A 22241-nucleotide genomic window follows, 5' to 3' on the forward strand; every position below is an offset into this window, starting at 1 on the left:
CTAGTGGGTGTGAAGTACTTCTATCTCATTGTGGTTTTAATTTGCATTTCCTTAATGAGTAATGATGCTGAGCATTTCTCTTATTGGCCATTTGTATATCTCCTTTGGAGAAATGTCTATTTAAATCCTTTACCCATTTTTATGTTGGGTTGTCTTTTTATTGTTGAGCTGTAAGCATTCTTTATATATTCTGTACACTAGACCCTTATCAGATATATGATTTGCAATATTTTCTCCCATTCTGTGGGTTGTCTTTTCATTTTCTTGATAATGTCCTTTGCATAAATTTTTGATGAAATTCCCTTTAATTTTAACTGGCCAGCTCTACATTGATGTCAAAGGCCCAAGCCTGCTGTAAGAATCTGGGCAGCTGTCCTGGGGCAGTTAGGAGGCAATGAGTCTGTTTTGAGGGACCCTAGGAAGGGATTGAGTACCAGCCTTAGCTATAGCCTCAAGTATAGGTATCAGGTCTGTCATTTTGAGACGTGACTAAATGCAGGGTATGGACTCTCCAGGTCAGTGGTTTTGAGAATTGTGTTCTTCTGATTTGGGTGACCTTAATGGCTACACAGTTTGCAAGGATCTGTTACAGGCCCTGCTTTCTTACCTTGCCTCTGGAGTATATAAGAAGAAGTAGGTGTTGAGCAAATGAATGAATCAATGCCTAGAACTACCAGAATTTATAAATCTAGATACGTATCAATATTTTCACTGTGAATGGGCTAAGCTCCTCCCTTAAAGCCCCTCCCTTAAAGGCCCCCAAAGCTCCCTCTTATAACAGATATTTTGTTATGCCCACTTCAAAAATCTTGAATTCACATTTATCATTAATATAACCTCCTGCACCAGTAATTCCCCCCCCATTGATGTAATGACCTAATTAGAATATAAAGAAGAAATTAAAAGTGATTTATGAGAACCCATCATTGTGCAGTGTCCCCGCTCAGGCACAGCAGCCTTACAGGTCAGGATGACGCACAGGCCAGCTAACCAGTACAGGTGTGTAATTGGTAGTTCAAAGTCTGTGGCTCTGGTGTGGATTAATGGTTCGCAAACTTCATTGACCATCAGAATCACTTGGAGGGCTTATTAAAACGCAGAGTGCTGGGCCTTAACCCCAGCGGTTCCGATTCAGTAGCTCTGGGGTGGGCCTGAGAATTTGCATTTCTAACAAGTTCCCGGCTGAGGCTGGTGCTGCTGGTCTGGGGACCACATTTGAAGAACTGCTGCCGTAGATAGTGTGATTTTTTTTTTTTTCCCCCCAAGGTAGTTGGCAACTGATACACTTCCTTCAGTTTACAGGCTACCTAGTTGTATTCCTGGAAAATTGTGCCAAAACCATGCAAAAGATCCTTGTTTCATATGAATGGAGTTATAGTTTCTGGGCTCAGACAGTTAATAACAGATTTTGCACCTATCTGAATGCCCAGCAGAAATTTGAAAGTCCTGACTAATAGAGGACACTTTCTTACTGTGTGGAACTGTCCTGCATGTTGCATCCCTGGCTCCCGCTCGCAAAATGACAGTAGTGCCTCCTGATCACTGTGACCAAAAAAAGCCCACCAAACTGTCTAGATCACACTCTACAGGTGGTACCGCCTCCGTGGAGGACCACTGATCTACAGAATTTGAAGCCAGCAGAGACTTCAAATTTGTGATTTCAGGGTCAAGCTCAAGGCTTTGTGCCTTTGAGCACACACATGGTCACCACTTGAAAGCCAGTCTTGGGGGGAGTGTTTTGATATTGTGTTACAGCACAATGAGGGATCAGAATATGAAAAGTATAAGGAAAATGGGGTCTGTCTATTTTAACAGTCAACTTTTACATGCAAACGTATGTGTGTGTATTGATTTATGTTTATATGAAGTCTTTATGTTCAGTCTACGGACCTTTCTTTCAAAAGTTTAGCATCATCTCAGAAATGAGCCTCACTTTGAAAACATTTTTATGGGAAAACATTTTGACTTTGTGGGAAAATATCATTTTGATTGCCAGCATTTATATTTATAGGACCATAACCCTGCCTAATGAAATGTGGGTGATCTACTTTTTCTTTCTTAGAGGAAGGTCCCAGGTTGAGTTCCATTGATCCTCCTCTGCTTGGTCCCTAAGGACACTTGTTTCAGGATGACACTAGGGAGGCAAAGCGCCCAGCCAGTCCCGTTGTTCATTTAATGAAAACGCGCTTGCCTCGCTCTAACCAGATTTGACTTGTCTCAGAGTAAAATCTTTAATGTAAAGTAGATTGTGTTTTTAAGCTAAAAAACTGAAACAGCAACAACCACAAAAACCTTCACCTATCCTGCACCGTAATTTTGTCTAATTCGGTCAATCCATTTATCTTAAACACAGCACAGAGGCTGGCATATAATAGGCATTTAATACATATTTGAATCATTGAACCTCTAGATGGTAATAGACATTAGCTTCTCTAGCACTGAAGTATGAGGTAAACTGATTTTGATATTTTGTTTCTTAAAATAGGTATATATCACATTTGTGTGGTTTGAATATTGAAAAATCACTGATTTATATACTTTTAACCATTTCAGGGTGGATTCATGCTGTGCTCACTTCTCAGGACTGTATGGCTTTTGGGGGGAACTTTCTGCACAACCTTAACATTGGCATGCAGCTCAGGTTTGTGTCATCAGTATTTAAAGGATCTTTTGTCCTTTCTTAAATAGGACTTAGTTCTAAAAGTAAAAAAAAAAAAAAAAAAAAAAAAATTCAGTAACATACTTAATTGAGATCTCATGGAGATAGGCCCTGAGAAATTATTAGGAACTTTTAACAAAAGTATTGTGTTAAGATTTTGACAGGAGAACACCTTGATGCTTTTCTAATCTAAAACAAAAAGAATAATTTATTCAATTTGAGATTAGATATCTCCCCAAATTTCAAAATTTTGTGGAAATGGATAGGCTGTCCTTTGGCTATTTTTACAGTGGGGGAATTGAACTAAAACCAGTCAGACTCAGGTGTGACATATGCTGCTGGGGCAGAGCAACCCTAAGTTAGGATCGTTGTCAAAACACCTGCTTTAATTTTGCTGTGGTAAAGAATTAACAGCTATTTCCCCTTCTGCATGAGAATTTGACCTTTGGGTAATAACTTCCCCTGGTAGCCTAATGAGAGAAGAATGTTCCAAGGCAACATTGCTTATGGTAAAATGATTCCTGATCGATAAACCGCATCAGTACTGGCAGAACTAGGAATACCTAGTAGGAAGCCATGTCTTTGGGCTTTCCTGAGTGTGACTGTTATAACTTGGCCTGCCCCTGGGGAGCCCCGGAAGCCATGCATCTGTGGAGTTATTACAAGAGATTCTGGCTCTTATGGGGGGTATGAAGCTTTAAGCTAGGGCAGCTCCCACACTTGCCAAGTACGAATCTTGTTTCTTTATACCTGAGCTGTCCCTGGGGAAAGACGGCTCCTGGCTGTGTGGACTGCTGCAAGGACTCCCACGGAAGACTCACCCTGTGGCGAGCTGTGGTTTCTCACAGGTCATCTCACCTTGACCCTTGCCAAGTGTGGTCCTGAGCTTGAATGCTTAGTAGAGCCTAAAGAAAATGCCGTGAGAGGGTGTTGCAGTGCCGTCCAACACGGGCAGCTGGTTTCTAAACACATCGTTCTATTTATTATAGTGGAACCCTTGTAAAAGTCCTTCTGTTAAAACTAGGCTACAGATCCCAAGGGGTGATCTTTTTGAAGCCCACTGTAAATTCTTCAGTATCCTGTCAAGTCTGTTAAGGGTGGACCTGAGTAAGATCACAGCTCAGTCTTAACCCACGTGTGGTGGTGTTGAGCGATGTGCACTACTCCATTGGTCTTATACGTCGTGGGCTGCTTATTTTAGTTAAGTTGATTGTCTCCATTTAACTTTGAAATGCTAATATTAATATTAAATTTCTTCAACTCTTATTTATTTAGGTGTTATGAGATGGAAAAAAGGCTAAAAACACCAGATCTTTTCAAATTCCCTTTCTTTGAAGCCATATGTTGGTTTGTAGCCAAAAACTTGCTGGAGACCCTAAAAGGTAATAAATAATCTGTACATTTTGTTGTTTCGTATGATGCATGATACTTCTAAATTCACTAAAAGCCACTCATAGAAAGAGAGGTTCCTTTTAAAATGTGGTGTGGCTATTGTCCCTATTTTGTTTTTCGTTTTTTTTTTTTTGGTGGTACGCGGGCCTCTCCCTGTTGCGGAGCACAGGCTCCGGACGCGCAGGCTCAGCAGCCATGGCTCACGGGCCCAGCCGCTCCGCGGCATGTGGGATCTTCCCGGACCGGAGCACGAACCCGTGCCCCCCGCATCGGCAGGCGGACTCTCAACCACCGCACCACCAGGGAAACCCCCTATTTTGTTTTTTAAATGCATGATTTTCCTCTGTTCAGAACCTTTTTAGCAAATTAGAAAATCTCTAGTCCATAGGCATAAAAATGAGATATATGAAGAGCAGCATCAGAACCACATAGGTAATATTGAAAAACGTTCCTTTCACTGGGACTCTAGTCATCTGCACACAGGATCAGGCACGTAAAAGTGCCTCACTAACAAAAATGCAGTTGAAGCCAAGGGACTGTTACCTAGTATTTGTTCCCAAACATTTGCTTTTAAAAAATCGAGGGAATAATTTTCATGTCCTGAGTGAATCAGGTGGTGTCTGTGCCATTACCATTATGACCATTATGTGGCCAGTATAAGGCACCTGTTAGCACAAACCAGCTAGTGTCAGGCTATGCATCTACAGTTGAAGAAAAATGGTTCTTTTCAAGGGAGGTGGGAAATATATCCCTTTAAACTTGAAAGGTACCACCTCTTTTATGTGGAATTTCAGATTTTGATGTTTTATTACTGGTTTAATAATCCTTGAGCAGTCAAGTTGGAGACTCACTGTAACCTCCACTTTTATCTATTTTTTGCTTTTTGTGCACTTATGCCCATGAACATACAGTCCATCTGGTTTTTGTGTTGTCTAACTTTCCTAGTCAGTTTGCCAGTAGTGCTACTATATTTTTAAAAATTATTTAATTAATTTATTTATTGGCTGCGTTGGGTCTTGTTGCTGCATGCGGGCTTTCTCTGGTTGCGGCAAGTGAGGGCTACTCTTTGTTGCAGTGCGCGGGCTCTCATTGCGGTGGCTTCTCTTGTTGTGGAGCACGGGCTCTAGGCGCGGGGGCTTCAGTAGTTGTGGCATGTAGGCTCAGTAGTTGTGGCTCGTGGGCTCTAGAGCACAGGCTCAGTAGTTGTGGCACACGGGCTTAGTTGTTCCGCGGCATGTGGGATCTTCCCGGACTAGGGCTCGAACCCGTGTCTCCTGCACTGGCAGGTGGATTCTTACCCACTGCACCACCGGGGAAGTCCCAGTACTACTATTATAATTAACTCCCAGAAGAAGAGATATAAACAGATTAAACAATAAAGTCTAGTCTAAACATTTGGGGGTCTTCCCCATTTAAATGTTACACAAGAAGAAAAGGTAAAAGGAAAAAAAACTACCAATAACTTATTTCCCAGGATGGCATGCACGGAATTAAATGATAAAAATCATTTATGGTTTCTTTCCTTAAAAGGGGGGCTGGGGAAAGCTCACTTTCTTTGGAAGGAAAGAGCAGTAGAACCCCGTCTCACACCTTGTAGCACTGTGTAGAGGTAGGTGTCTTGACAGTGGTGCAGCTGTACAGGATGGAGGTGGGATCCCGTGGATGGGGAGGAATAGTGCTCTCGGGTATTTTTCTTGGCTGCAGGGATGTCACAGTAGATCCACAGAGTTGCAATATATGATTTTCAGTAAAATACTGGACAGTAAATTTCATAGTCTCCTATTCAAGTAGAAGCCTGGGAAAATAGGAACACTTATAAAAACACTTACAAATGTCCTTATTTTCTGGAAATAAAACCCAATTACTGAACTCTCCAGGTAAGAGCTTGGCAATTCAATATTCAGAAAATTCAGAGCACTTTTTCCATCTTTCTCTTCTCACTAACACATACATGTACATACACACACACACACACACACACACACACACACACACACACTGACATATATACACACCCGGGGTAATGCTTTTTCCTTAATGTCTAAGAGGGGCTCATCAGCTGACTTTTTAGAACAAATTAAAAATTTATCTAAAAGACAAACTCTTGCTGTTCCCCTTGCAGCCACAAGCAGCAAATTGTTCAGTCTTAAAATAACGATTTAACCTTTGTTTTAGACCATTGAGAGTTCAGAAATATTGAGGTCTCACTGAAAACATGAACCTATACATTAAAAACCTAAAAAAAACCTCGATTACTGTAAAAGGATATTTGTAGGTGAGGTTTTAAAATGTTTCCATTTTGTCATCTATATCAGTACAGGCTACCTGGCAATATTAGTGAGTCAGTCCAGTCCCACTAAGGCTAGAGCCAGATGACCACTATACCACTTGCCATTGTCTTAGGATTCATCCTGGAAGCAGGAATGGTGGTCTTGTTACCCCGCATTATGTTGTTTTTTTATTCCTGACCCTTTAACTTTCTACTATGGCCTGCTATCTTCCAGCTCAGGCTGTTAATAAGGTTTATATGATGGGTTAAATAAGTGTGGATTATATGAAACTCTTAACTGTGTTTAGTGTTAGTAATAATAAAACAGTGAACCAATTTTGGGTTCATGTAAGTAAATTAAACACTGAGCAGAAGTGAGATCTTTTGCTTTTGTTTCACCTTACCTGAATTTTAGACCACATCTAATATATTTTGCATGAGTTTTAGATAATCAATTTGGTTTTAAAACCCAGAAGAGACATTTGTATGTGTGTATGTGTATTTGCCTTTACAATAACGTAGTATGTCATGCCCATAGTCAGTTGTGTAGGTCACACACTGCGTACACATATTCTCTCGTACAGTTGAAAGAATTGCACAGCTGTCACTCAGGTCAGCTCTACCCAAAGTAAACAAAAACAGCCTTGCTGCTACCTTAGAGAGGCCCAGTTATTTTTCCCATTGCACCCTCCTCCTTCCCTTCTAGAGAGAACCACCATCCTGACTTTTGTGAAATCCTTTGCTTCAGTTTTATCACCGTGTCGCTCACTAAACTAGTTTAATTGTGTCCATTCCTAGACCTGTTGTGAGTAGATTCCTGCTGATCCTCTTGTGGCCTGTCGTTCACTCAGCCTTATGTGTGTGAGCTTTCTTTTAACTGGAGCATTTAGTACAACTACATTTAATGTAATACTGTTTCTTTTTCTTTCTCACCTTTTCAACTGATTGTTTGTTATTTCTCCATTAACTTGTTTGCTATTTGGTGGTTACTCAAAACCTAAAGTTAATCCCTTTGTCGCAGAGCACTAACTCCTTTCCCCCTCAACTTCATTGCCACAGAACTGAGAGAAGATGGTTTCCAGCCTCAGACTTACCTAGTACAGGGAGTGAAAGCGCTGCATACTGCTTTAAAATTATGGATGAAAAAAGAAGTAAGTAGTTGTCTTTGGTGAATTAATTGTTAATTTTTACATGGCAAGTTCAGGAAAACAGAGTCCTTATGTTATTTTGGAGTAGTAGAAGGAATGGAAATCATGCTTTAAGTACAACCTGCATTTTATTGGACAATATATACAAATGTGCTGGTTTATGTTTATATTTATGAGAATGAAGTACCTTGGTATTTCTTTTAACCTCAAAAAGAAAGTAAATTTGAGTATATCTAGGATATTGACTAAGAAATGAACATGTAGATATAGAATAATAATATATAACTTTGAGCTCACATAGTGTGCTAACCACTGTGCTTAGTTTTTATATCCATAAACTCATTTACTCTTCAAAACAACTATATGAGGTTGGGGTACTCTTGGTATCCCCATTTTACATATGGGGAAGCTGAGGTTCAGAGCTTAAGAACTTGCCCAAGACAACTGGTGGAGCTAGGATTAAAGCTCAGTCTCTGTGTTTGCAAAGCCTATGCTGTTATCCCTCTGCTAGTCTTATGTAAGAACGAAGGAAAAGAGAGGTCAAGGTTCAAGCAGGAGATTTCCATTTTTCCCTAAAATGTGGTCTAGTTTGCATTTGAATCCCACCACCTCTAAGAGGTCATCCCAGGTCTCCATTTGGAAGCAGTATGTCCTTTCCTTATGCGTCCGTAGCATATCTCTTGTGCCAGTGGGCTTAAAAGTAATGTCCATAAAGTAATGTGTCCATGTCCTCTTGTCTAAGTTTATAAGCTCTTGAAAAACAGGGACTTTCTAATCTTCATTTCCTTCCTGGAACTTTACACACAATGTTTTAATAAATGATAAATAGTTGAGCTGATGAAAATACATTCCCATGCTAATTTCTCAAATGTCCACCTGAAATAAAAATGCCCCTCTTAAAAGATATTGGGAGACAGTAATTAATAGGTTACCCTCCCAATAATTTTATCCTCCCTTTCACGTTATTATCATTGCTGCATATCCATTAAGAGTAAGGGCACTGTGGAAGCATTCAGGAAAATAAAAATCATGTCTTCCAATGTCAAAGATGTCATCATCTAAATGACAAAGGCATAAACAGATTACAAAAGTATATAGTATATAAAAAGATAAAAACAAAATAAAGGGTATGTTGCAAAAACCATGTCATTCTTTTCCTTCTGAAGGCTGTAGACGAGTTGTTCTCAAACTTGTCTGTTTATCAAAATTGCCTTTAGAGTTTTTAAAAAATAAACTCCCTGCTTCTTTCCCGAGAGATTCTGACTTAATTGATCTGGGATAGGATCTGAACCTCTGTTTTTAACAGACGTCGTAGGTGATTTTGATGCACAGTAAAACTCATCAAATAATACATACCGTTAATTCATTGCATTTGAGGTGCACTTTTAAAAGCATGACGTTTGCAGTTAACTGTCCACCTTGCTCTAAGATGAGAGGTAGCTTAGCATAGTGGCTTAGAGCGTGAACTCTGGAGTCAGAGGCTTGGATTCAAGCCTTAGCAATGCTGCTGATAAACCGCTAACCTGTGCTTGAGGCCCTCAACTGTAAAGTGGGAGTCCTAATAGTATCGCTGTCAGAGTGTTGTTGAAAGGATTTATGAGTCAACACCCGTAAAGTACTCAACTGTATCTTGATGTCATTAGTTTGTTTTAACAAATTATGCCAAACCAAGGAGAGGATGTAAAGCAGAAGTAACAATTAGTACGTTAAGTGTGCCTAAAAGGTCAAAACTTTCTTAGATATACAGATTAATATTTGGAAATAGACATAATAAATAATGACAGCAGTTTGCAGTTCAGTAGATATGGTAATTAATTCCTCCTTCCTGTGGATGGGATCTTTTCCCTATTTCGCTTTCAATGTGAAAAGAAAAAAACTTGGCAAATTAGATTTCTCATGAGAAACTAGGACTATTTTAGTGCCTGAGTTCCCCCTTACAGATCCTTACGTATTATGAATTAAATTTAGTTAGTTTCTCTACTAATTATAGTAGTAGTTAGAATTACAGTAGGCTTTGAGGTGTAGAGTCCATATAGAACAAAATTTACAGTAAGACAAGTCCATTTTTAACTCAAGGTAAGAGGATTTTATGAGTTAATAAGGATCTCCTTAGAAGATATGAAACCAACCACATGAGCTCTGAGACCTGACTTGTGGGTATTTGACCTTGTCTGTAATATCTAGAGAACCTGAAAATTGATTTAGTAAATTAGTTTTTACATCTTAAAATGTAAGTAACTTTGGTTGTCTTATCTTTGTTAATCCAAATACAGCTTGTATCTGAACATGCCTTTGAAATTCCAGACAATGTTAGACCTGGACATCTTATTAAAGAACTTTCTAAAGTAATTCGAGCAATAGAGGTAAGAGTAGAAACTATCATCTAAATGCCTGGTTACTCTCTGCTCTGAGAAGCACTTGGATCTACCACCACACTACAAACATTGGAAAGCCCTGACACTCTTAGAAGAAATAGAATGCACTGTGTCTTGGAAGGAGTCTCAGGTGTTCAGGCTCCCAAAGTCCTGCGGAGAAATCTGGAGTATTGTATCATAGTGAAGTAATAAGGAAGCAGTTACCGGCTTACTTCAGGTTCTTCAGGTTACTCCAAAAAAAAATACAGCATAAACAAAACTTTCAGATCTCATTCATTTCTGCAATGCAGAGATGAATACATGTTAAGAAATGAAAGAAAGAGAAAAGGTAAGATGAGTAAGAGCTGGGTGAAACTGAATTGGAAAGAGGGATGACACAAGTAAGGTGGGGCAAGGAGATCCACTTGAGTGAAAATATTACAGCAACTCGTTTAGGTAAATGCCCTTTGATAAAAGCCCATGAAGTCTTAGATTAGGTGTTTTAATTTATTAATTAGAGCTATTCTAGGTATTAAAGAAAGGGGGTTTTAGTTAAAGGAATTCTTGAGGAAGGTGGTTCTGTTAGTATCCAGCTTGAACTGAAAGGAAATTAAGTGGAGGAATGGCGGCTAATTGACACAGCTCAGATTAGGGCTGTGTTTGGGGGAATGAAAAGAGGTGTATGTCTAAGAAATATTAAAATGTTGGGTTTAATATCCTTGGATAGAGTATTTCATGTAATTCTCAATATGTTCAGATATGGTAGGAAATTATTTTCTGTTTTTGAAGAGCTGCATATAAATAGATTTTTAAAATCAAAAGTCACATATTTAATCTTAAATATATTTGTAAATGGATACATATATAAATACCATATATAATAACAACCAAAACTAAGAATAAACTCAATAAGAAAGGTGTAGGTCTGTATGCAAAAACTATAAATCTTTACTAAGAGAAATAAAACTATAGTTGAATAAATGGGAGTGTCATTTCTGAAATATGTCAATTCCAAATTAGTATCACATATTGAAAATGGTAAAATATACTTGGAAGAATAATTGGACAAAGATAGTCAACAAAGTGTTTTTTTGTTGTTTTGGGGTTTTTGTTTTTTTAATTGGAGGGTAGGGAGAACAGAAGGAAGCAAAATGGCAGTAGAGAAATGTACAAAGAAAATATAAACGAGTATTTCACCAAAGAAGACATAGAAATGGCCAATCCAATAAAAAGATGAAAAATATTCTCAGTATGCGAAAAAGTATTCAAGTACATTTTGCCACATAATTTATGATTTCAAATGATCATTTATCAGATTGGCAAAGATAAAATTCTTTATTTTTGTGCTGCTGGTTGGAAGTGTAAATAGTTCATGCTTTCTAACTGGCATATCCCTTGACTTAGCATTATTTTAATAAAGTAAATAAGAGGAATCCAATTAAACTTTGCGCATGACCATACCTGTTTACCACTATCACCTCTTGGAACCAAAATGATAGTAAAAGAATAAAAAGCAATATATCCTGAAGACAAAGAGAACAATAGAGATGAAGACTCCAACAAAATTTTGGAAGCTGGAAAGCAAATGTTCAAGTGGTAACTGACTTAGCAGACCAGAGAGAGCTGAAACCTGTGTGGGCAATGGGAGAAGACCAGAGCAGATCTTATTTGTACAGTAAAACCTTCAAAAAGTTCAGCAATCAGGGAAACTAGGACCCTCTGAATATGAGAGTGGAGGTGGGGTTGAAAGCAGGATTGATTAAAGGTCTATTTAAGAAATAAATTGACCTCCAGATCCCTGCCTTAACACATGCAAAAAACTAGAGATTTAATTTTTTAGAGGTTGAACTTGAGACTGGACTTTGGCCACTGAACCCAGCTGAGGGAGATGGGTACCGTACTGAAAACAAGAGGATTAAGTGACAATCTACATAGTGAATGATTCTTCTTCCACGTGGCTCCCCAAAACACTGGCAGTCTGGCCTGTACCTCCCAAGCCAAGAAGAAGATCCACTGATGCTGACAATTTGAAACCTTCAGATGGAACAACCCAGATTCCTATAGTGAAACCCGTCAGTTGATAAAGCCCCACTCACACAGAGCTCCCAATTAGCTTTTTCCTTTTTACATACAGTGAAACCGCACAGGTCATGAAAGTACAATTCGAGTTTTGACAAAAGTATATACCTGTGTAACCCTTACCCCAGTTGAGCTAAAAATCATCTGCATCACCCCAGAAGGTCATTTCTTGCCCCCTTCTATTCAGTCTTGGACTATCATAGCTACCACTGTTCTGACCTGTCCTGCTATATCATAGATTAATTTTGCCTATTTTTGAATTTCAGATAAAGGCAGTCATACAGCATATAGTGTTTTTGTGTCTGGCTTCTTTAAACATAAGGCTTTTGAGATTCATTCATGTTGCATGTGTCAGTAGTTCTTTTTCATTGCTGAGTAGTATTCGGTTAAATGAATATACCACAGTTTGTTTTCCATTCTTCTGTTGATGAATATTTGGGTTATATGCAGATTTGGTCATTATGAATAAAACTGTTATAAGCAACCTGTGTGTCTTGTGGTAGATATATGTTTTCATTTTTCTTGGATAAATACCTGGGAGTAGAGTTGTTAAGTCATAGGGCAAATGAATTTTTAACTGTATGAGAATCTGCCAAATAGTTTTCCAAAGTGTTTGTACCATTTCACACTCTCACCAGCAATGCATGGGAGTTGTAGTTGTTCCATATCCTTGCCAGTAAGTATTTGGTGTTTTCAGTCTTTTTCATTTTTGCTATTGCAGAGAATATGAAAATTGTTTCATTGTGGTGTTAGTTTACATTTTCCTGAAGACTGATGATGTTGAACACCGTTTTGTGTGCATGGCTGTCTGTATATCTTCCCTTATGAAGTATCTGTTTGAAGTTTTTGCCCATTTAAAAAATTATGTTGTTTTTATTATTGATTTTTAGGAGTTTATTATATATCCTGGACACAAGTTCTTTGTCCTTTGGCATGCATTCATTCATGTATGTACAGATGATATATATGAGATATATACATATATATATAATAGTTAATATTTACCCACAGCCTGTGGCTTACCTTTTCATTGTCTTCATGGTGTCTTCTTTTTTTTTTTTACTTTTTTTCCCTTGAGATATAGTTTGTATGAAAAATGGTGTCTTTTTATGAGCAGAAATTTTTAATTTTGAAGAAGTCCAATTTATAAAATCTTTTTCTTTTATAAATAGTTAGTACCTTTCTGTGTGTCCTCTCTAAGAAATCTTTGCCCACCCAAGGTCTTGAAGATGCTTTCTTTTTTTTCTAGAAGCTTTTACATTTAGGTAAATGGCCAATCTTGAAATTTTATACATAGCGTAAGGTAAATTAAGGCATTATTTTTCCTCATATTTTTATGTAGTTTTCTTAGCACCATTTCTTGAAACCAGTTAGCTTTTTAATGCTTCCCTTTGAAAATGCATAGAAAGCCAAGAAAATTTTTTAAGACAGAGACCAAAAATAAAGGATAAAAAGGGGGGAAAAAAAGTATTCAGAGGAAACAATCAATAAGCAAATAAGTCTCTAGCCCAAAACCCAACCATAACTGATACCCTGAAGAGAGAAAAGAGTAAATAGTACCTCCATGAAAAAAGAACAGGAAGCTTTAACAAAGGAACATTCAAAGCAAAAAGAAAAGGAGCTCTTGGAAATTAGAAATAAAATAGAAACAAAACTTAGTAGAATGGTTGGAAGATAAAGTTGGAAAAATCTCTCCCAAAGTTAAAAAAAAAAAAAAAAAAAGAAATAGGACAGAAAAATTAGGTCGTTTTACACAATCACTGTCAAAATAATGTGAGTTCCAGAGAGAGATAACACAGAAAACAAGATTATCAGAAGAATAATCAAAGAAAATGTTTTAGAATTCAAGGACACACCTTCCCAAATTGAGAACTCTACAGAATTCCTGGTACAGTGAGTGAAAAAAGGCCTATTCAAAGGCACGTTTGGTCACATTTTAGAATACATGTCATGAAGTATATCCTAAAAAGCATCAAAGAAGGAAGTATGGGTCATATACAAAGAACCGGGAATGAGAATAATATCAGATTTCTCAACAGTAACATTACAGACTAGAAGGCAATAGAGCAGACTCTTTAACATTCTGGGATAGGAGGGATGCCAACCTACAGGTCTGCGTTCAGCCAAGCTATAAGTCAAATATGATGGTAAAGATGTCAGAGAGGCAAGGTCTCAAACAGTTTACCTCCATGTTCCCTTTCTCAGGAGACTCTTAGAGGATGTTCTGGGAGAGAGTAAACCGAAAAAGGAGGAGCCCTGGAATTCATTCTTCCAACAAATACTGAGTACCTACTATGTGCTGTGTCCCATCAGGAATCAAAGGCCCTGCCTGCATGGAGCTTAGTAGGAAGAGGCTGGCCGTAAATATTTTAATAACTCAGGAGTAAAGGAGTGCTCTGAAGAAAATAGAGGAGGGGAAAAGGGTAGGGAGTGACAGCCAGAGATGGGGGGGGGGTGGGGATGGCAGCTTTATGTGGTAGAATGGGAGCAGGTCGGGAATGGCCTTTGGTATCATGTGCAGGCCCAGAGTGCAGCTAGTCCAGGGTGGAGCAGGAGAATGAAAGGCTCCATATCAGTTGTTGATCTGAAATTCACATTTAACTGGGCATCTTGTACTTTATCAGGCCTTCCTGTCTAGGAGGTCTGTCTCCAAAGAAAAATATAAAGATTGATAAATTACTTAATGTGTTTGAATGTTTGCATTCTTCTAGTGGGAATTTGGGGATCAATTAGTGATAAATACATAGGAAGCAAAACAGATGGAGATGAGGCAATTATAAACTCAAGGGAAAGTCAAAGGATGTAAAAGTAAGTAGAGGTAATAATAGTATGTTACATGGCACTGGCTTGTAAATAATTTTCATTGAGTCCAATTTAAATACTGAAGGAAGAGAAAGTGTGTGTGCCTTTAGGAGAGGTGTGCAAAGATTAAGACTTTATCTTACATAGTAGGGATTCAATAATGTCTGAAGCTGAAAAACCAAGAAATAACAGTTTAAACATGTTCTTTAGACATTTGGAGGCAAATAACTGAAACAACAACAACAACAAAAACAGCTACAAGAGTTGGAAGTGCTGGGTATATACCCCAAAGAATTGAAAGCAGGGTGCACACACATGTTCATAGCAGCATTATTCACAGCATCGAAAACGTGGAAGCAACCCGGACGTCCATCACAGATGAATGGATGAACAAAATGTGTTATATACATACAGTGGAATATTATTCAGCATTAAAAAAGAAGGAAATTCTGACACATGCTACAACATGGATGAACCTTGAAGTTACTGTGTTAAGTGAAATAAGCCAGTCACAAAGGGAGAAATATTGTGTGATCCCATTTACATGTAGTTCCTAGAGTAGTCAGATTCATAGAGAAAGTAGAATGGTAGTTGCCTGGGGCTGGGGCTAAGGAGGAGTGGAGTTATTATTTTTTTTTTTTTTTCTTTTTTGCGGTACGCGGGCCTCTCACTGTTGTGGCCTCTCCCACTGCGGAGCACAGGCTCAGCGGCCATGGCTCACGGGCCCAGCTGCTCCGCGGCATGTGGGATCTTCCCGAACCGGGGCACGAACCCGTGTCCCCTGCATCGGCAGGCGGACTCTCAACCACTGCACCACCAGGGAAGCCCGGGAGCTATTATTTAAGAGTTTGAGAGGATTAAAAAGTTCTGGAGATGGATAGTGGTGATGGTTAGACAATGTGAAATGCACCTAATGCCACTGAACTGTGGCATTTTACACTTTAAAATGGTAAATTACGTATACGTTACGTATAAATTACATATACATATATTATGTGGTACAAAATTCTGTGTATGTTACTACAGTGCTTAAAAACTTGCAAGTTGTTACCTCTGGAGAAAGCGAATCAGGTGGGGAGGAGTAGACTGCGCTTTTCATGATATGCTTATAGAGTTTTAAATTTTAAAGCTACATAGAGATGTGTGACTTTGGTTTAAAAAGCATTTATTGATTTATGCAATTATGTATGTGAAAGAATTTTATCCTAGGGAAGAACTGGAAGCAGCCTAAATAATTGCCATTAAACATTAGGTCAACGAATGATGCCATATCTCTACAGTAGAATATGGCACAGCCTCTAAAATGATATTGAAAATCAAGGAAATATGTTCACAGTATATTACGTGGGGGAGAGAAGGGGAAACGGTCTCAGCTAAGCCGTTCAAGCTTTATAATTCGGTGTTTTTTGTTTATGTGATTAAACTGAATGTTTTTTGTTTTCTAAAATATGTTTATGGCTGATTAGTCAGTATGTTTGTGGCCTTGTCATAAAAATACCCTGAATTTCATTCTTAAAGGAGGAAAACGGCAAACCAGTTAAATCTCAGGGAATTCCTACTGTATGTCCAGTTTCACGATCCTCAAATGAAGCAGCTTCCCCATACCATTCCCGACGAAGGATGCGGAAACTTCGAGATCATAATGTCCGAACTCCTTCTAACCTAGACATCCTGGAGCTCCACACGAGGGAGGTGCTCAGAAGACTGGAGATGTGTCCCTGGGAAGAGGCAAGCTTCCGTTCCATGGTCACACGGGAGACTTGGTCGTTTCTGAAAGGCCTTCAGAAAGACTATAGAAAGAGAACAGGCCGGCCGTTCTTGTTGTCTGATCTTTGCTTAGTGCTGTAGGGGTCAGCAGCGCTTCTGCTCGTGACAGGGACATGCTTCATTGTAGAAGTAGGACGAACAGATCTCATCTGTTTGCCGACATGTTTACTGAGTGCTTACCAAGTGCTGCGTGCTCTTTTAGGCTCTGGAGAAGATACCAGAGTGAGCATAACTTAAGTCCCTGCCCTGGTGTAGCTTCCATCCTAGCTCAAGTTGGAAGGATTGAAGTCAGAGACAGATATTAAAATAATATAATTTCAGATAACAAATGTTATGAAGAAAGAGAGCAGTAGAGCCAGAGAATAAAAGGGCTCAGGTGGCTGGCTGCTTTAGCTAAGGTGGTCAGAGAGCCTCTCAGGTGGGTGCATTTGAATGCCACTTACATAGCAGAAGAAGTCAGCTGGATACACAGACTGGAGGAAGAGTACTGCAGGCAGAGGGAAGAGCAAGTGCAGAGGGCCTTTTCCTGGCCCAGCAGCAGCAGCACGTATAACTGTCAGGCTGGGAGTCTGTTAAACCCATGACTGCAGTTTGAGAAGTGATGGCCTAATGGACAAAGGGGAGAAGCAGTGGGGCAGTCATGAGCTCGATGTAGGGCCTTTGTAAAACACGCTAATGACATGTGGTGAGGTCCATATCATCCATGATTTTACATCTTAAGTAGAGGATAATTTAAAATGAATAAGATAGCAGTATCTCTTAATTAACATATTTAAAGAAGCTATATAGAAATGAAAACTTCCTTAAATATTTGAAATTTTATATAATTATATTTATACTGTTTTAAGCTTTTGTTGTTCTAAACCGCCTTAAATCCATAGCCATCTAGGAGAAGGTTTAGCTTATTATAAAAGGTTCTATTTATTCTTAAAGAAAAATACTGCCACGAAAAGGAAATATTCTTTATGTATTGAAAACCAGCTACTGTTGTGCCTTTATGTCACCCGGTGGCCTTTGTTCCCGGTGATAGCAGGGTGATGACATGTAAATTGCTGGGAGTGCCTGGTGGGAAGACTAGAGATTAGGTCAAAGATAGGGTGACTGGAAAGGACCCAGCAGCTGGCACTTCTGCAGGGAGAAGCCAGACAAAGAGAATTCAGACACGTGAAGGCAGGACTTCTCCAGCTCTTCAGTTTTTCAGCTCTCTGCAGAGTGAAATGTCTGAATTCACTTGATAGAGATTTCATATTCTGCGTTATAGAATGCGTTTTATAGTTAACTGGCCCTACAGAAGGGTGAACCAGGTTCATGCTTTGGTTTTAGGAACCATTTAGTTTTCGTGCCACACCACTGCAAACGCCCTAGCCTCGGAGGCCGCCCAGCACTCCTCAGCATGCAGGGCTTGGGGAGGGGGCGTGGGGGAGGTGGTGGGTGGTATACAGTTCTTTACTTGTCAAGCTGGTATATTTGAGGGCGGAGGTTAAGTAAGTTCTGTTTTTATACTTTAAGGACATTTTGAGCTCTAAACTGAATGGAAAATTCAACAAACATCTCCAGCCATCTTCCACGGTACCTGAATGGAGAGCGAAAGATAATGATCTCCGGTTACTGCTGACAAATGGAAGGATAATTAAGTATGTGAAGTAGATCAGAGTATCCAACAGATTAGTTTTCAGTGGATTCCCTCTGTTCATTTAATCCCTGGTCCAGGCCGTTACACAGCTGCCTGAAATATGGGGAAAGTGTCTTAGTTCTCTATTTTCTCTGTAAATTAAGGAGGGTTTAATACCGTTTGGCTACATGGTTGCACTGACTCGATTGTTTTTCCCACTGTATACAGGGATGAGAGACAACCCTTTACAGATCAGAGTCTCTATACAGCAGACAGTGAAAATGAAGAGGATAAGAGAAGGACAAAAAAGGCAAAAGTGAAGATGGAAGAGAGCTCAGGAATAGAGGGGGTGGAGAATGAAGCGTCTCAGAAACCACTTAACAGTATGTTTGTTTTAGTGGTCATTTTAAAGGTCTGCTCGTTACCAATGTGCTAATAATATGTAAAGTAACTTGCTAATTTTAAAGTGCTTAAATCAGCAGTAGGATTACAATTTCTGTGTCCCTGATACTCTTTTGAGAAGTCTGGAGCATTTCTGAGCCGTCTCCCCATCAGGGAACTGCCAGATGTGACCACCAAGTGAGGGGTGGCGTCCAGGGAAGGTGATATTAGTGACGAGGATGTCGCCGGCCAGTGACACCCTCATCTAGTAACAGTTTTTACAAGAGTCACATGAAGCTCATGCATCTTACAGGCCTCTATTCCAAATAATAAAATAATAAAGTTGCAAGTTTAATCCTATTTCTGAGATAATTTTAGCTAAGATACAAATGGTTTTCAGAATTAGGAGACATATATAACTGGCCGATCTGAAACTATTAGCAGTCCATGTATTGTTTTATTTGATCGCCTGTTGACAAGAAGGCCTCTACTTGGTTATTAATTGGTTATCATCAGTGTGATGAATAGTAACACCTCCTCCTCCTCGAGATCTTTCTTCTTTGAATGAAGTCTTCATTTTCTCAACATTTTTCAGGGCCTCCATATACCCTTCTATCTTAAAAAGGAGTTAAATATTTTAGTACTTGATAAGTAAATGTTCCAGGTGATTAACATTATTTAATCCATGTTGGATACCTCAGTCCTGCTAATTCTGGGTAAGTTTGGTATTGCTGTAGTTGCTGACTCTGCCTTTGTTCTCGTGATGGGGGGGAGAGGCAGCTAATCAATGGAGTTCATCCAACAGTTGTTGAGGAGTGCTACCGGCAAGAGAGAGGCAGGGCTGGAGCCTGGTTCAAGCTTGTTGGATTCACTGTCTACTTGAATGTGTCTTAGGCTTAGGAGAGTTTATTTTGTTTTGTTTTCTGTTGAGAGAAATAATGCACAACGGAAAGTGAAAAGCATCTTGCAAGCTAATTTTAGTGTTAGAGGTTTTTTTCTGGAAAGAAATATAAAACAGTCAACCCACCCATATAAGGATTATATCACCATATTCAACAAATACCCCAGATGTTTTAAGAATACATGTTAATCTGTATCTTGGTCAGTTAGGGAGATAGTCCATGGGGGAGGAATGGAATGAAGACAATGAGAGCAGTGAGAAAAGGACAGAGCAGGAGCGGGTGAGGCATCTCACAAAGCTGGACGGGCTTTGGGTGGCACTTTATTCAAATTCTAATGACTCTGTTTTTCTCTCATCATTTTCCTCCTCAGGGTTTTTAACAAGTGTGAAATCAGAACTCAGGAATCGATCATCAGAATATTCTGATATTTCTGATTCAGAAGACTCTGGACCTGATTGCACCGCACTGGTACGCCTGGAACCCTTAACTTAAAGTTATGTGACAAAAAGATGAGCACCCACTTTCCTTTACCTAGGAGGAAAGTGAATGACAGCTTTCCCAAAGCCTGTCTCTCTGACCTTTGTGGCACAGGGCCTTCTCTGCAGTGGTAATTATACACACACGTCCCATCATGTGACTATTTACATCTGATCGACATAGCTTTTGTCTGATTTTGGAAAGGGTGGAGGGAGGTACTGTTCTCATGTTTCTCGTATTTCTCTCATAGGTTATATTTCATTTTGCCTTAAAGAAAACCTGTACTATGTGGTTTTTTTAAACTAAGGAATTATGTTACTGTAGTTATTAGGCATTTTCATATGAAATACAGAAATAATTCCATGATAATTAAGATTCTCACTTTCCCTAGACGGATAAAGTGTTTCTGGTTAGTTTGTACAGACCTGTTCAGATTTCTTATATAGATTTGCCTCCATTTAATTATCTCAGAAAAATAATTTTACCACTGAAGAGTCTGAAAGTTCAGGTGATGAAAAGAAACAAGAAATTACATCAAACTTTAAGGAAGAATCTAATTTGATGAGGAGCTTCCTTCAAAAGAGCCAGAAGCCGTCTAGGAGCGAAATTCCAGTTAAAAGGTGGGCATGCTGATGATGGTAGTCTTATTATATTGTGATATAAATGATAAGAAAACGTTTGTTGCTTTGTTTTGTTTGGGGTTTTTATTTTAAATTTTACCAAAAATTTTATTAGAATTAAAAATGTTCTTTTTTGCTGATCCGCCCTTTAGGGAGTGTCCTACCTCGACGAGCACAGAGGAAGAAGCTATTCAGGGCATGCTGTCTATGGCAGGGTTGCACTATTCCACGTGTTTACAAAGGCAGATACAAAGCACAGACTGCGGTGGTGAAAGACACTCTCTCCAGGATCCCAGCAGCTGCCGCAGCAGTAACCATGAGGTTAGGCAGCTGTATCGCTGTGATAAGCCAGTGGAAAGTGGTAAGAAACATAAACTATAAGTCTCTGAAAAATAACATATAAGCCCCACCTTAATAGCCCTGTCATCCTAGTTGAGGTTAGAGATTATGAATGAGAACTGTTTATTGCACATCTTTAGTTGGAAATGGTGTTAAGCCTGTTGGCAAAAGAATACATAATGTTGACAAATGTAAGATGCAAGTATAAGAACTCAAAATGTAAATTAATGGATTAAGAGTTGTGTTCACTGGCTGTCACAAGACAGTATTGTTTCCCTTTTATAAGTCAGGTCAGAGTGGAGGGAATGTTTTGGTGTCTTAATTGACGTGCTAAGCTTGAACAATCAACTCTTTTTCCTTTTGTGGAAGCAAGCTTTGAACTGTTACTGCTTGAGGACGGTCTCTCCTACTTGAAAAGGAAGGATTAGGAAAGAGACAAGACTCGGTGGCATTATCAGTGATGCCACACAGTGTTTTCTTCTGTCTGCCTTCGGTGAAAAATTTTATTTCCCTAAAAATCTGAGGAGGAATGGGGAGAAGATGGTACCATATTAAAACTGAAGTCTGTTGTAGACATTGTGTTCATTCCCACCTAACTGTGTTAACTAAGTACCAGGAGCTTGACATTGATTTCACTTAATTCTCAAAACAACATTTTGGGTGTATGTAATGTAGCTTTAACAGGTAAAGGAAAAAAGACATAGTGGACTTCACTTGCCCATACTTACATAGCTGTTCAGAGGTTGGAATTTGAACCCAGGACTAGACGGTTTGATCTCAAAATCTTTGCTTATTGTATAAGAGGAAACTGAGGTTTAAAGAGGTTAAGTAACTTGCCTTAAGATGCATTGATAATGGAAGAACTTAAATTCAAATCTGGGTTTGTCTGTCTTTCCACTATACCATTCTGTCTCCCTGTAATCTCTTTGTCCCTTGAAAAGAAAGCTTCTACGGAAATGCTGCCAAATTCAGGCAAACGTATGCCTTTATTCTATATGGGAAAATATATTACTTTTAGAGAAAGTATTATTGCACTTGGTTTTACATCTACAGCAGATGGCCATAGAATTTGATCTAGGTCCTCCAGCATCTGGCACAAAATCCTGCCATAGAAAGACAGTCATTGGGAGAATTGAAAGAATCAACGTGTTAGATTGAGAGCCGGTGACTGTTTTGTTTTTGAGAGGGAAAAGAGTGTGGTGAAAGTATAGGAATAAAGAGTTAGTATATTCATTTTAAAATAAAATGTCAATATAAACTTACTTTCAATTTTAAGTAGCAGGCTAACTTTGTTCTTTATGATCCAGTTTGTGCGAAGATCATTTAATGAAAGCTTCTCTTTAGGGTATCATGTCAAGACTGAAGATCAAGACTTGAGGAGTTCTTCCTGGATTAAACAATTTGATACAACTTCCAGATTTAATCGTCAGGTATATTCAA

The 22241-nt window shown here is 38.9% G+C and overlaps 1 protein-coding gene across 1 annotated transcript in view; it reads left to right on the top strand.

The window, feature by feature from the left end:
• The window catches only part of KDM7A (lysine demethylase 7A), a 78617-nt gene that overhangs the window by 49462 nt on the left and 6914 nt on the right, over window positions 1-22241 (top strand). Inside the window, exons 8-18 of the mRNA XM_032642864.1 lie at window positions 2554-2641; window positions 3935-4041; window positions 7380-7471; window positions 9742-9831; window positions 16222-16431; window positions 17980-18104; window positions 18311-18465; window positions 19736-19833; window positions 20314-20462; window positions 20615-20823; window positions 22146-22231. Coding sequence (XP_032498755.1) covers window positions 2554-2641; window positions 3935-4041; window positions 7380-7471; window positions 9742-9831; window positions 16222-16431; window positions 17980-18104; window positions 18311-18465; window positions 19736-19833; window positions 20314-20462; window positions 20615-20823; window positions 22146-22231 — 1409 coding nt within the window. The remainder of the gene's footprint in view (window positions 1-2553; window positions 2642-3934; window positions 4042-7379; window positions 7472-9741; window positions 9832-16221; window positions 16432-17979; window positions 18105-18310; window positions 18466-19735; window positions 19834-20313; window positions 20463-20614; window positions 20824-22145; window positions 22232-22241) is intronic.

This window comes from Phocoena sinus, chromosome 9 (assembly GCF_008692025.1).
Source record: "Phocoena sinus isolate mPhoSin1 chromosome 9, mPhoSin1.pri, whole genome shotgun sequence".
In the NCBI taxonomy this organism is placed as follows: domain Eukaryota; kingdom Metazoa; phylum Chordata; class Mammalia; order Artiodactyla; family Phocoenidae; genus Phocoena; species Phocoena sinus.